The sequence below is a fragment of the Aricia agestis genome, chromosome 3, assembly GCF_905147365.1.
Source record: "Aricia agestis chromosome 3, ilAriAges1.1, whole genome shotgun sequence".
NCBI classification, from domain to species: domain Eukaryota; kingdom Metazoa; phylum Arthropoda; class Insecta; order Lepidoptera; family Lycaenidae; genus Aricia; species Aricia agestis.
In genome coordinates, this window is record NC_056408.1 from 19024457 (window position 1) to 19038483 (window position 14027).

Genomic DNA, 14027 nt, shown 5'->3' on the forward strand with positions numbered 1-14027 from the left:
GCTATCAAAGTTTTAAACCTTTACCTTGTTGGAAACATTTTGATGTCTTTCACTTATTTACTATTCTATTTTTAGTTACTTAGTCTTGAATTGCTGGGTGAAGTGTAGCCGTTCTAAATAAGTATACAATATAATAAAATTATTTATATTTAATTAGTAAAATAACTTTTTTTTTTTATTTCTGACTTATTTCAGTTTAGTATTAAAAATAGTGTTAATTTGTTTGACTCTCTTCGAAATCATTCTTAATAGTTCAGTTTAATTTTTAAAATGCTATTGCTTTATTCGGACGTTTCATGTTTACTACAGTTTAAAAGTAAGGTAAAAATAAAAGGGTAGAAATATTGCGTAAAAAATCTTTTTATTTCTTAGCAGTTATTTAATAATTCGCATTTTTTTTAATCAAAACTGCTTTTAGTATTGTGGCGGTACCCACAATTCGCCTAACATTCCTGCATCGCGCTATCGAAGTTTCGGAGAACGGCAAGATATATACAACGTCTGAAATGACGTCAGTGGGCTTCGGCCTGACCGAGCATGCTATCTCGCTCGGTCGGAAGATCTTCCTTTTCGGCCGCCACGAACAACGTTAAATTGGTGACCCCGACGTGATAAAATGCATACGGCGAACATTCCGGTATGCGGTCCGGCCTACGTCCATACAACTCGTAGACTTTCTTAAACGTCCACTGAGTGTAGAAACCCACAGCCCGAGTAGTTACGGGTACGACGGCGGCGGTCTTCTGGGTGGAAAAGTCAACCTGCTTCTCCGCGGTTATTGAATCACCAAACCCAAAATACAAAGCTTTATTAATCTTATCTTCAATATCTTTCAATGCTTGTAAAGATTTTGGGTTGGATTCGCGGAAAGCATCCTGCCGTATAGCATCTCTCTTACGCTGGCTCGGTGGACGGCTACGACGATTAGGGGCCGCTGGGGGGGGCCCTTGATCTTCAGGCTCGCGCCAATTTTGGTTAGATTGCGGTCGGTTGTTCGATCGCTGTTGTAGTGAAGGGGGTTGTCGATTGCGAAAATCGCTCCTGCGTTGGTAACTCATGATGTTGGTTGGTTTTTCTGGAATCCAGAAAATAGTCTAACATTCCTGCATCGCGCTATCGAAGTTTCGGAGAACGGCAAGATATATACAACGTCTGAAATGACGTCAGTGGGCTTCGGCCTGACCGAGCATGCTATCTCGCTCGGTCGGAAGATCTTCCTTTTCGGCCGCCACGAACAACGTTAAAGTATTTAGTTTAGTTTTAAAAATTATAATTATTACAGTAATCAGTCGTATTAGGAACTTTAATAAAATCAAGAGCTCATCCGGTTGTACACTGAGATACCGTAGCGTGACAAAAAACTACTCTCGAGGTATTTTGTATTCATTTGCTTGTGTATAACTGTTATTGCTCTTGACAACTCTTATAAAAGTCAGCGTTTTAATAATGTAAACTGACTTTAGAAAAAGAGAGTAGAAAAAAAAAAAGTATAAAATAGAATTATAAAAGTTAGCGTAATAAGGCGGAATCAAACTTGTTGTGATTAACTCTTTCAAGTCTTTCTTTTTGTTAGCGCTTATTGTCTTTCCGTGTATGCTGCGTTCAGGCAAATTTTATCTTCCTTCGTTTATTTCGCACATTCACTTCTCTGTAATTTTCGTCCTTGTAAGATGACTTGTAGTAGAATATGAAAGGATTCTCTTTAGTCACTTTAAGCACCTTTACTTCATTCCAATTAACGTTTTGGCCGCTTTCATCCGTTCCAAAATTAAATCTCCACTCCTGTTGCAATTGTTCAAAGTCTAATATACTGTCATAGGTAAGCTCATGAACGTTGATTGGAGGATTAGATTTCTTTGAATTTTTAATTAGTGTTCTGTATTGAACTGCAGTGTATATTGGGCCAGATTTGAGATTTTTTTAACTTCTTTTTCTATCAAACTGTGTATGTTATCTGCCTCATTTTGTGTATGACCTCGGATTAGAAATTTATGTGTAATGCTTTGAATATTGAAGAGATGAACGGCATACATGTACATCGTCATTATAAACTTATTTTTGTTCTGGCCAGCGCAATTGTCAGAATAAAATATTATGTACAGTGGATCTTTCGCGTCCTTTACTAACTTCTTCCAAATATTTCCAAACGCATGTACCTATTTCGATAGCTCCATGCTTTGCATCAGATTCAGTCCAAAAATAGCTATGTACAATGTCGTAGGCGCCTTTTTTCTCTGATTTAGACAACTCTGTAACTGTCCGGTTGTAACTATTGAGTTTCGAATTACTAGGGCGGCAGTCCGATAAGTACTTAGCCTCACCGCCCAGCGGCGCTATAATATATACTAAATTTATTATCAGAGTATATAGATAGTTCACGTTTTATTTTTTAAATTGTACTTTATTGTTTTGTATTTCTTTGTCGGTGTCATCCGTATCGCTTCTTTCAAGCATAAGCCCTAATTCTCTCTCTGCTTTCGAATAGGACGGTATTGAGTGTCTTTTTTCTCGACGTCTTGTGGCTGACCATCCAGTTGCAGGTGAGCAATTTTCATTCATGCCCAATTTGCGCACATCTAAGCAGTTTTTTGGCCATTTCAAAATTCCGTTTATTTTAATTAAATTTTAATTAATTAAAACTCTTAAGTAGTTAATTAAAATAATTTAAAAGTTTATTTTAATTAATTACTTACTTAAGAGTAATTAAGTTTTGTATAAAGCTCTCTTAATTTTATAGTACTTTTGGGCATTTCTTGGAAACAAACGAAAATAATGCGCCAAGTTCGAGATCAATCGCCATTTAAAGAGAGTGTCCCGTAGATTTTTCTTCTCAAATTAGTAATAACAGAGGTTACAGGGGAAAAGTATGTTTTTTATTGATTTTTAACCATCATTGTCTCAAGTTCTTTAATCGAATAGGTACCTACGTATCTAACATTTATATCAATTGTTTGTCTGCCCTTTCATAGGTCACTATGTTTTTCCTTATTACTATGCAATTAATTTTTGTCCAGAGTCTTCAATCCGGCATAATTTTTTACTTTTTTTTCGGCCAGTGTAAAAGGCCTCTTTTTTTCCACAAAGACGGGCACACACATAGTTCCTTTCTGTTAAGTTGTTCATTCAAAGTTTCAACTATTTTAAATGGCATTCTGAAAACATAATTAGAAAGGCTATAACAATATTATGGCACAATAATCAAACATAAGACCATGAATTTTATTCCTTGTATCTAAAACAGAATATGAATGCGAAGTACTTTATATGGCAAAACAACGTTGCCGGGTCAGCTAGTTTCTTTATAATATTGCTACTTTGATTACTACCGGTACGACGTACGTACCCGAAGCAATTGATCCCTAGGCAGTTGACCTACCGTACATCATTAGGTCGGTTAATGTATAGCTGTCATCAGTTGGATGGTTGGATTACTTGGGTCCGCCATATTCTGCATAGGAATCAACTTCTCTAATAGTAAAATATACATACAGTACAACTGTTACAAATATGTTTGTTATGATGATCACACCCCATTAAAGAGCTTTGCAGTCAGTTATGTGCCAACGTAGTGCTACTATTCTGGAGTTCCAATAGAACCAAGGGTTGCAAAAGCTGTGCCTATTGGGCTGCGGAGTGGCCGCTCTAGGTTTGCAGTGCAAATATTAACTCCAAAGCTCATAAGCAGAAAGTTGTGCTACTTGGGCAAGACCGCCTCTACTTTTTTGATATGCTAAACTTATCTCATTCGGTTGACCACATAGACATTTTATACATGTGTTGAATTAATTTTTTTTTAAATAGAAAATACTAAAAAGCCTGCGATATAATCTACAACTTTTTCGCCAAAAGGTGATAACTGATAAATATGTTTGTGCCTATATTTCTGTAATTATGTCAATATTTTCTGAAGGATTTTCGAATTGCTTTTGTTGCGATCGAATTCCTTTTGTTGCGAGCTAGAATTGATTTTTTCAATCGCGGACGTACAATCAAGAATTGAAATTTTTCTAGTGGTAATTGGGATACATTTTGTACCTCTCTCATTCCGTATCAATTCAGTATGGACTAACATTTTTTTATAAATGGCTTCAAATTGACGAGCAGATGGATTATCTGAATAACCGCCGTAACTTCTAACAACTGAAAAAAAAACTTCGATGATCCTGGCTTATTTTGTGCAGGGGTAAGTATGTCATTTGTGCATTAAGAGCCAAAACTAAGTTTTTAAATAAGCGTTTTGCACTTTCTATGCACACAAGAAATCCAAGAAAACCTGTGTAACGAGGAGACTCCAAAATATTTACTCTTTTTTTTAATATTATTGAAATGATACGCCTCCCATTAGAATCTAGTTCTATTGTGCCACTGGCTAATATTGAGAACTGTTCTCTGGTAGAAAATGCATAGATTGAAATAATTGATCTCCATGACATGACTACTTGTAACCTGTCCAATGAAGAAGCAAACACGATTCTTTTATCTTTACCGTTATTTGGATCTAATTTCCAATTTCTCTGTACCATTTTATTTTCTTCTTAGAAAATTTCATAAGTCAAAGACGTCATTATAGTCATAGAGAAAAGGCGAGTACATAAACAGCTAGCCAGAGAGACGTCATCGAATAGACTGACAACAGTGTCAATTTGGAAAAAATAAGAATTTGACAAAGGATAATTTGTAAATATTGTCATAATAATTAACCCTTAGGGCATGGTATCAAAAGTATATGGATGTTTGTGATTTTTTGAATTTGGGTTCCTATAAATGTATAAAATAAACTTATAAAAATAAAAAATTGATATTTAATTTTTTTTTATTGGAAAAATCATGTGGTTACTATAAGACCATTGCCCGTTTAGTAAAAAATATGTGGGCCCTATATGACCATTACTCATTTGGAAACTCATAGAAACTCAAAACTCATTGTTGGTGTGTAGCAAATTGTATTAAAACTACAGAAACCAATTTAGTATTTATCAAATTATATTATTTTCAGTACTGGTTTACATGAAAAACAAAACAAGGTATTACACATAAAGGAGCAAGGCATATTTTGCACATAATATTTGTGCGGCGCTGCTCGCGTCTTGTGCTACAAAATTTGCACCGCCTTCTTTTACCTTTGCAGGACATGTGCAACCCCAACCCCACATTAGCTAACCTCACTTCATCCGGCACTCCAAATACACCTCCTTTCTTGTTTTTATAAGTGATTGGTTGTAGACTGGTGGTACTAAAATTATTTATAAGCCCTCTGCCAAGTCTTACTCTAAAATCTATGTGACTGTTGTTTGTTTTCTTATGTGTCAGCTGGTAACATATATACGCATTAATAGCAGAGGACTCCAGCATGAACCAAAACAAGCGGAACCAGTTTCGTCTGGACTTCCTTCCGATCGAATAAGACGACCTGAAATGATCAAGGCGATCGACTCCGCCCATATTCTTTGTGTATTCTGCTACTGCAACTGGGCAAAGAGGTTTTTTTGTCCCGTCCTTTTGTCTCCGCATGATGGTTACGATTTCCTTTGGATTAAAGGCTGTGTTTGCTATGAAAACGTCTTTGGTGTCTCGCCACTTGATAACGGAAATAGGTTTATTATATTGAACCATAAATTCACCGACTTCCATTTTGCTTCTTTGTTGGCCATTTGGCCTTTATTTGGCAGAATAGCTTGCGGTAGATCTTTTCGGTTTGTTCTTATGGTGCCAACAGAATAAATATTCCGTTGGTGAAGTGTTTCGAGTAGGGAGGGGCAAACTTGTAAAAAAATTTACATAATTTTGTCACGACATTGAATCCTAATCCACCATCGTCTTCCTATGATACGCTAGATTTTCCACAATATATATCAAACTGGTACAAATATCCACTTTCAGCATCACATCTAGCCCATATCTTGTATCCCCGTTTAATGGTGTTTAATGCTGTGTTTCGCCGAGTGAGTGAGTTTACCGGAGGCCCAATCCCCTAACCCCTACCCTATTCCCTTCCCTACCCTCAACTATTCCCTTCCCTTCCCTTCCCTACCCTCCCCTATTACCCTATTCCCTCTTAAAAGGCCGGCAACGCACTTCCAGCTCTTCTGATGCTGCGAGTGTCCATGGGCGATGGAAGTTGCTTTCCATCAGGTGACCCGTTTGCTCGTTTGCCCCCTTATTTCATAAAAAAAATGGGTTTTTGTGGCATGTACTGTTTCATGGTGCTTCTTCCTTTAAACTTCACCATGCTTTCATCTATAGAATGACTGCTGCTTGGGGTACAGTTCTCTAAAAAGGTTTCATTTAAGACGTTCATCACTTCTCTCACTTTGCAAAGTTTGTCATAATTGAAGTGACCTCGTGGGACTTCTGCTGCTTTATCATTCAAGTGTAGATTTTCAGTTAATTTTTTGAACCTTTTGCAAGAATTACTTTTGCAATTACTGGGTTATAAAACAGCGGATCTGAAGACCAATACAAGTCAATCCTAGAAAGAGGATGCACACCCATTAAAATTATCATCACTAAAAAAGCTCTAATTTCAATGGCATCAGTGGGCTTCCAATTTAATGAGAACATATGCTCAGCGTATTTATTTGTATTTACAGCTATGGTGGAAAATATGTGGTTCGGAAACATGTCCAAAAAGTAATCTAGTGGTAAACTTCTATTGTTGTACTCCTTTGTGGTCTGTAAAATTTTAACCAAAAGATTTTTGTGGAATATTTGGTACCTCACCTGACCAGTTTCTCGTTTTCGTCATCAATTCCCGCAATGTTTCTTGGTGAACTGACGGTGTTACCTCTCTAGTGGGCGGCGTTGGCTCTCTGGCAGGTGGTGTCGTCTTTCTGGCGGGTGACGTCGTCTCTCTGGCAGGCGGCGTTGCCTCTCTGACAGGTGGTGTCACCTGTCAGAGCGAAAGTGAATATGTATGACAATACTTTAAAAAAAATTTGGTATCCTATGTCACTCGGGATGACAAACTTAAGTGTCCTAACATTACCACCGACTCTAAAAACTGTAAAAAAGCTGTAACATGTAGGTACACTTACTTGTAATTTGTTCACAAGGATGTGACTTCGACGCAGACCGTTTCCTTGGACCAGCTGTGTGACCTATGTATAAGATATAAAAATATCTATAAATAATTATTATGCCAGCATCTATGTTTGCATCATGCAGCAATATTGCTGCATGGTGCAAACATAGATCTGTTACCTGTAAAACCAATTGACAATATCCACACTTGAGATAGAAAAATACTTATGTAAGTTACGTATGCCTAACGAATAACTGTATTTCTAATTACACTGAAAAACTATGAAGCAGTTGTAAAATTTAATAATCAAGTACTTACTTGAATTAGATTCTAAAACGCTCTTCAGCTCTTCCAATGAAAAACGATCTGCACAATCTTCAACTTTATCTAAAGCATTGTTGATATTAAAGTCTGGATATGGATCATCCCTACATCCAAGTACTTCGTTCTCATCATCATCTTCTGATGACTCTGACTGCATTGCAGCCAAGATTTGTGTGTTTCTTAGGCCTCTGGAATACGAACAAAATAGGTAAATATACAAGAAAACCACATTTTTAATGGGCTTTGGTCGAAATATGTACCACATACTTTGCACTCATATAGTTCTTGAATCACAATCTCAATACTAAAACTATTATATTTACATTTCTTTTATAAGCTCTGAAAAAAACAAATACAATATCACTTACCGGATTTTTTTTCGACATTTTTTCACAAAAAACACCTCACGCGCGAAAATAACCAGCCACTGACAGTTTTTTTTTTAAAACAGGATCGTTCAAAAATTTCCGTTCGGATACACGCGATTGATGATTCATTTTGTAGAATCATTCACTTACTCGCTTAAAATGACATTTTGTGGTACATTTATAAACATTAAGTTTGTTCAAAACCCCATAATGCAATGTGGTACATTGATACCATGGCCCTATTAAGGGTTAAAAACAGAAAAAATGGAACGTGTTATAAATAGTCAGTTAGAACTTTCGGAGCGAATATCCAATATGTATATGAAGTTTATGTCTTTGCCTAAGGAAGAGCAAAGTCCAAACTATGTTAATATAAAGTTACGGCTACTTCAACAAATATGGAACAGACTAGAGGAGAATCATCATATACTTTATAATACATACGACAGAAAAAAAATAAGAAAAACTGCATACGTAACGGAAGATATATAACATTATAATTGCGAAGAAGAGTACACAAAGACAAATATCGCAATGCTAGAAGCTCTACAGCTGTTCGAACAAAAAAGAACAAGCACAGACGAAAATTTTCCAACATTTGTAAATAAATTCACTCCGATAGAAGATGCACGTAGTCGGGGAGGCGGCAGCCTTACTTCGCAATATACCGGTCACCGCAAATAATTATAAACAAGCCTGGGAAAAATTGAAGGGACGGTATAGTAATAGAAGGATCATAGCCAATGCCTACTTACAAAGATTGATCAATATCAGAAACTGCACGTATGAATCTGCTAGTGCAATAAAGTATGTACTGGATACCACAACCGACTGCTTGAGCGGACTAAACAGCATCGGAGTGGTACATATACTTGTAAATAAGCTGGATGCAGAATCACTAAAACAGTGGGAAGAAAGGATTAACAGAGAGAAAACAAAAAAGTAAATCAATTCTTTCCCAGGAATATCTTGCCCTGTTCTTTCAACCTAATGTTGACTTCATTCTCAGGAGTACCCAACTCTAGGGTGGACATATCCCTCCATTTTGTGGTACCCATTTGCAGCTTACCATTTTCTTTACGAAGAGTTGAGTGCATTTCCTCCAAAGCGCTAGTCAGTATATTTATAATCTGAGACAATGTTTACCAGTATTGCTCAATATTCTCTTTTTCTCAATATGATCGAAGAATGTCTCGTCGAATCGATGAATCCTATATCCACTAAAGCAGGGAACTGTCATCACTTGGTTATATACTCCCGACAGTAGTCCGGTTTGATTAGCACATGACATTTTAGCGTAATATCTTATCCAAGGTAACTCTATTCTTGTAATGTTAGAACTGCTGCCATGTTGCCTAAAACAGGTTCCAAGTTGTTCTCTATTGAACCACAACGAAACATCTGTGATTTGGAACAGTATAGATAGGTCTCTTTGTACGTTTCAAAAATGCTATGGTATACGATCTGGGATGCCTTTTCAGATTCAATCTGCCCGCATATACTAAATTTGCAGGACAGTTGACAAGCTTTTTTATAGGTGTACCACCCTCCTGCACCTGTTGAGCTGAAGAATTCACAGAATTCTCTGGGGTTCTGATAGCTGTTCCATACCGCTGCAAAAAAGTGATTGGGTAAAACATTCTGGTTGCCGGTCGTGCTGTTGTTACCAACAATATCTCTGCTACCAAAGTAGTTAATGTGGAGATCTCGGATGCTTGCTTGCTGTTGCTGTTTGTTGTCTTAGTGAGCTCAATTATATCGTCAATGCAAGGGATGTGGGACATTGCCCGTTTTACTGCTGCTGTATATTTGCGTCGGTAAATTCCTTTGCTTCTTATCATACATATCCAGGCAGTCATGGGACCTAAACTTTGTACGATGGATATCTCCGCTCGGGTGGAAAGGAAGTGCCCTCTAACAGTAGATGGTGAGCACCAGATAGTCCATACTTCGACACTGGGAAACTTTTGTGTATTCCATTTACCTTGGTTATAGGCATATTATTGTGTCCTAATCGCAATTCATTGGTTCTTAACGCGTAAGCGGAGAACATATCTAAATACGGTCCCATTGTTCCATACCAGTTGGTTACATCTGTCTGAGAGAAGTCTTGGTACTCAAGATTAGACTCTCTTAATATCTTTACCCATTCAATTTTTAGGACCGCATTCTCCATTGGGTAGTCATTTCCCCTGTAATGAATTTTGAAGCTTGTTTCTGCAGTCTTCTTAATCATATTGGTAGAAGTCTGCTTCACTTCTTGTCTACAGGTATTGTGAAGAGTAAAGATGATGCTAATTATGTGGTTATGTTGTAAAGGGTTTCTGATTTATCCCTGCCAAGTACTTATGCTTTTTTTAAATATAAAATAGGTAGCAATATTGAACTGGACATGCCGCCCACCAAGGACATCTAGTGGTGTCCTTAATTAACAACAATAATTAAGTTCTAAGCTCTAATTGAACATGTAAACAAAGCATTTTTTTAGATAGAACACTAAAACCAACAAAAATACAATTCTGATATAAGCAAACTCAATATTAAAAAACAAGATAACTAAAAATTATATCAGTCTGTTGGAAGACAACACACTTTAGTTACAGGTCTTTTCAAAATGTTATTTTTCACGGTCACAACACGTACCAAATTGTCTTTTCCAGGAAGAGTAACAATGACACGAGCCATAAGGCCATAACCCATTTTCCAGGGGGAATGTTGTCTTCCTTTAATAATACCAGTTTACCAATAGATATATTAGGTTAATTTTTTGACCACCTTTTCCTTTCTTTTAATCTTGACAAATATTCTCTAGACCATCTTTCCCAAAAATTCGGAAACATTCTTTGTGTCAGCTTCCATCTATCGAGCCTGTTGACATTTTTCTCTAGATAACGTTGTTCAGGTACTGTTATTGGAGAAGCGCCTTCTCCGATTAGAAAATTACCTGGTGTCAATGCATTCACATCTGAAGGATCGTCGCTCATAGGGGAAATAGGCCTTGTATTTAATGTCGGCTCGATTTGTGTTGTAACTGTAGACATTCCCTCATACTCGTATGTTAAGGTAGTATTTTTTTAGTATTCCGCGAAGATGAAATTTAATTGACTCAATGACTTCGCTCTGGCTAGCTGTTTATATACTTTTTCCTTCAAATAAAACCTTTCTCTATGACTGTGATGAACTCTTTGACTTATGAAATTTTCTGCAATGACTTATGATTTTTATTTAAGTTCTATAATCATAATCTTCTCTCTATATTTTTACAAATTATTTAGCCTCTTTGCTTTTTTTGGGTTCTTGTCGCTTCCCACTTTTTAGTTAATCACTGTTTACTTACCTCCTCGACCACAAAACTATAAATCTTACTTGGTTGATTGCTCGATGGACCATGTTGAAACTACTATAAGGTGTTTCTTTAACTTAAAGGCTGTAATTGCGTAATAAGTATATTTATTCACTTCTCCAATGTGCAATTTTCAAGTCATATTTTAGCAATGAACCTATTGACAATCTAACTTGTCATTGGTAAAAGTTATAACTTTTTAGACACAAAGATGTCGGCTAATTCGACCGAACAATGGCTGATAAAGAATTTTTTTGGGAAAAGGGATGGGAGCCCCAGGAAACACCTGCCAAAGCCCTCATGACGTTTTATTTATATAATTAAAAACGTTTGGTTTCAGACAGCCCTGAGTCTAAAATTAAGCCCAACAAGTTAATAAATATAATATCTTTCATTATACACATACGAATTATACTCTTTTATTTATGGTTGAAGTCTATTAATATGACATTGATCATCATGCTCACCACAGGCTACACGTACCTCTACATCCGGATGCTGCGTCAGCCGGCGCTGTACGGCATCTCGCCGGAGAAGCTGCAGGAGGACTCCCTGCTCGAGCTGCACAGGGCCGACCTCGTGCACACTGCCGCCTGCTTGTTGGACAAGTGAGTCGAAACCTTAAGACTAACTTCTTAGACCCACTTGCGTCAAAACTTTGAGTTAAATAAATAACCCGGGGCTTAATAACTCAGTGTTAACGTTTTTAATTTTTAACTCATACTACATATTGCACCAGAAGAATTTATCCCAGAGTCAACTAACCCGGGCTTATGTCATGTTCATTCATTCTTTGTACATACAGCCAAATATGATAGAGCGAATGCTGAATAATTTAAGTATACTGCCATGGGCGTACCGAGGGGGGGCAGGGAGGGACAGCTGCCCCCCCTGGATCATGTTGACGTCCCTACTAAGTATATTATCTAGTACTTTTATCTATAAAAATTAAGAACGAATTTTTGCAATTTGTTTGCAATACAATATTTTTACAACAAAAAATTATTAATTTTTAGCTTATGAAAAATCTGATTTGCCCCCCCCCCCCCCTGGCCCAGAACCTGGGTGATTTGCCCCCCCCTGGCACCAGAACCTGGGCAATTTGCCCCCCCCCCCCCCCCCTGGCCCAGAACCTGGGTACGCCCATGTATCAGGCTCTCTCTCGCTCCACAGTACTTTAAATAAGGCTATCTCCTTATGTCAGATTTGAAATGACACGTGGTTCTATGTCGCATTGTGTTGTGAATTGTGATATTTTGTGCAAATAAATTAAGCGGAAAATGATATACTTAAATTGGGAAGAAACACTTGTGTCCAATGTTTATCTAGTCTACCTATTTATAAAGGATTTCACTAAAGACGCACTAATCCAATGATAATATTATTATTAAACTTTGGTAGGGAATTCCTTTTTATGCTCATTTGTATATTGCAATTATTTTCAATTTTATTTAATAAAAAGAGAACAGTTTCTTTTCTAGGCGAAATCGTCGATGGAAATCTTTGTCTCTTTGTGAGTAAATACGGGACCCTCAACAGATCGGTCCGTTGTACAATCCTTCTGTAATACGAGTCCGAACTAATGTATTCGATAATTTCTTCATCATCATCAGATAACAACCACTGATCATTTATCATGGTTAAACACAAAACCGGTACCTATTACTAAACACAACAAAGTACATAAGTCATAACCGAAAAATCTCAGTTTTGATATTACTAACCCAGAGTTAGTTGATTTAACCCTCCGACATCGGTGGGTTAAAAATTTAAAAAATTAACTCGAGGTTAACTTCTAACTCTAGGTGGTGCAAGACATGATGTGAATTTAAATTCGAAGTATAATTTAACTCAGATTTAAGCGTGTTAACCCAGTCTGGCGCAAGTGGGCCTTAGAAGTTTTGTGTCTGGTCTCATGGGACGTTTATATTCAGCCACTGTCGCCGCTCCTCGCGCTGCCGGCGATATTACCCTGCGGCAGTAATGACGTGAGTGAGTCCTCTACACACTTGCCGCGCCGCGTCGGGCAGCGGCAACGGCATGACGAGTGGCAGCGCGAGTGTCTATTTACATTCTCGCGCTGCCCACTTTCCGACAGGGCTGAATATAAACAACTCATAATTGCTGAGTTACACTCGCGCGCGAGCCACGAGACCAGCCGCGAGACGAGCCGCGAGCCCTGAGTGTAAACTCGAGCTCGTCTCGCGGCGCGGCTCGCGTCGGGAGCGGTTTCCAAAGGAGCTCGAGGGGGACGCAAGCTTTGTGTTTACACTCGCGCTTCGACGCGAGACGCGAGTATAAATCTCGTATAACGGTTTCTGCGCCGGGGCCCGATTTTCAAGCGTCGAATGTCGTTTATATTGCATGCCATCTCATCCGCGCGGGCACAAACTATCCGCGCGAGTGAAACGGTTGCTATCAATTCGACATAGACTACAGAGGATTGAGAATTGGGCCCCGAGTTTGCGTCTATTTCTTATGTAACGTACAAGAAAACTATTACTTTATCATTAGCTATGGAAAATATTGCTTAGCTATAGACAATTTTGCAAAGCTATACACAGCACTCAGCAGACAGACGCATTTGTAATATTAGTAAAGTTGTAAAGTTAATTTAAATTAAAAAAATCTTCCTTCAAATAATCGCTGAGCAGTTTTGATATTTAATAACTTCTAATTGAAGGGCCGGTCTGATAAAGTACGAGCGCAAATCCGGCGTGTTCCAACCGACGGAGCTCGGCCGCATCGCCTCCCACTTCTACTGCTCGCACGAGACCATGCACAGCTACAACCAGCTCCTCAAACCCACCCTGGGCGAGATCGAGCTGTTCCGAGTGTTCTCGCTGTCGGGGGAGTTCAAGCACATCACCGTCAGAGACGAGGAGAAGTTGGAGCTGCATAAACTTATGGAGAGGGTAAGTGTTTTCACAATTATTTTATTTTAGTATAATTTTAATCTGTCCACAACAAA

General features: G+C 37.9%; 1 protein-coding gene across 1 annotated transcript in view; it reads left to right on the top strand.

Annotated features, from left to right (window-relative positions):
• LOC121740216 (putative U5 small nuclear ribonucleoprotein 200 kDa helicase) overlaps window positions 1-14027 on the top strand; it is a 144409-nt gene that overhangs the window by 96028 nt on the left and 34354 nt on the right. Inside the window, exons 19-20 of the mRNA XM_042132853.1 lie at window positions 11529-11664; window positions 13740-13971. Of these exons, the coding sequence (XP_041988787.1) occupies window positions 11529-11664; window positions 13740-13971 (368 nt within the window). The remainder of the gene's footprint in view (window positions 1-11528; window positions 11665-13739; window positions 13972-14027) is intronic.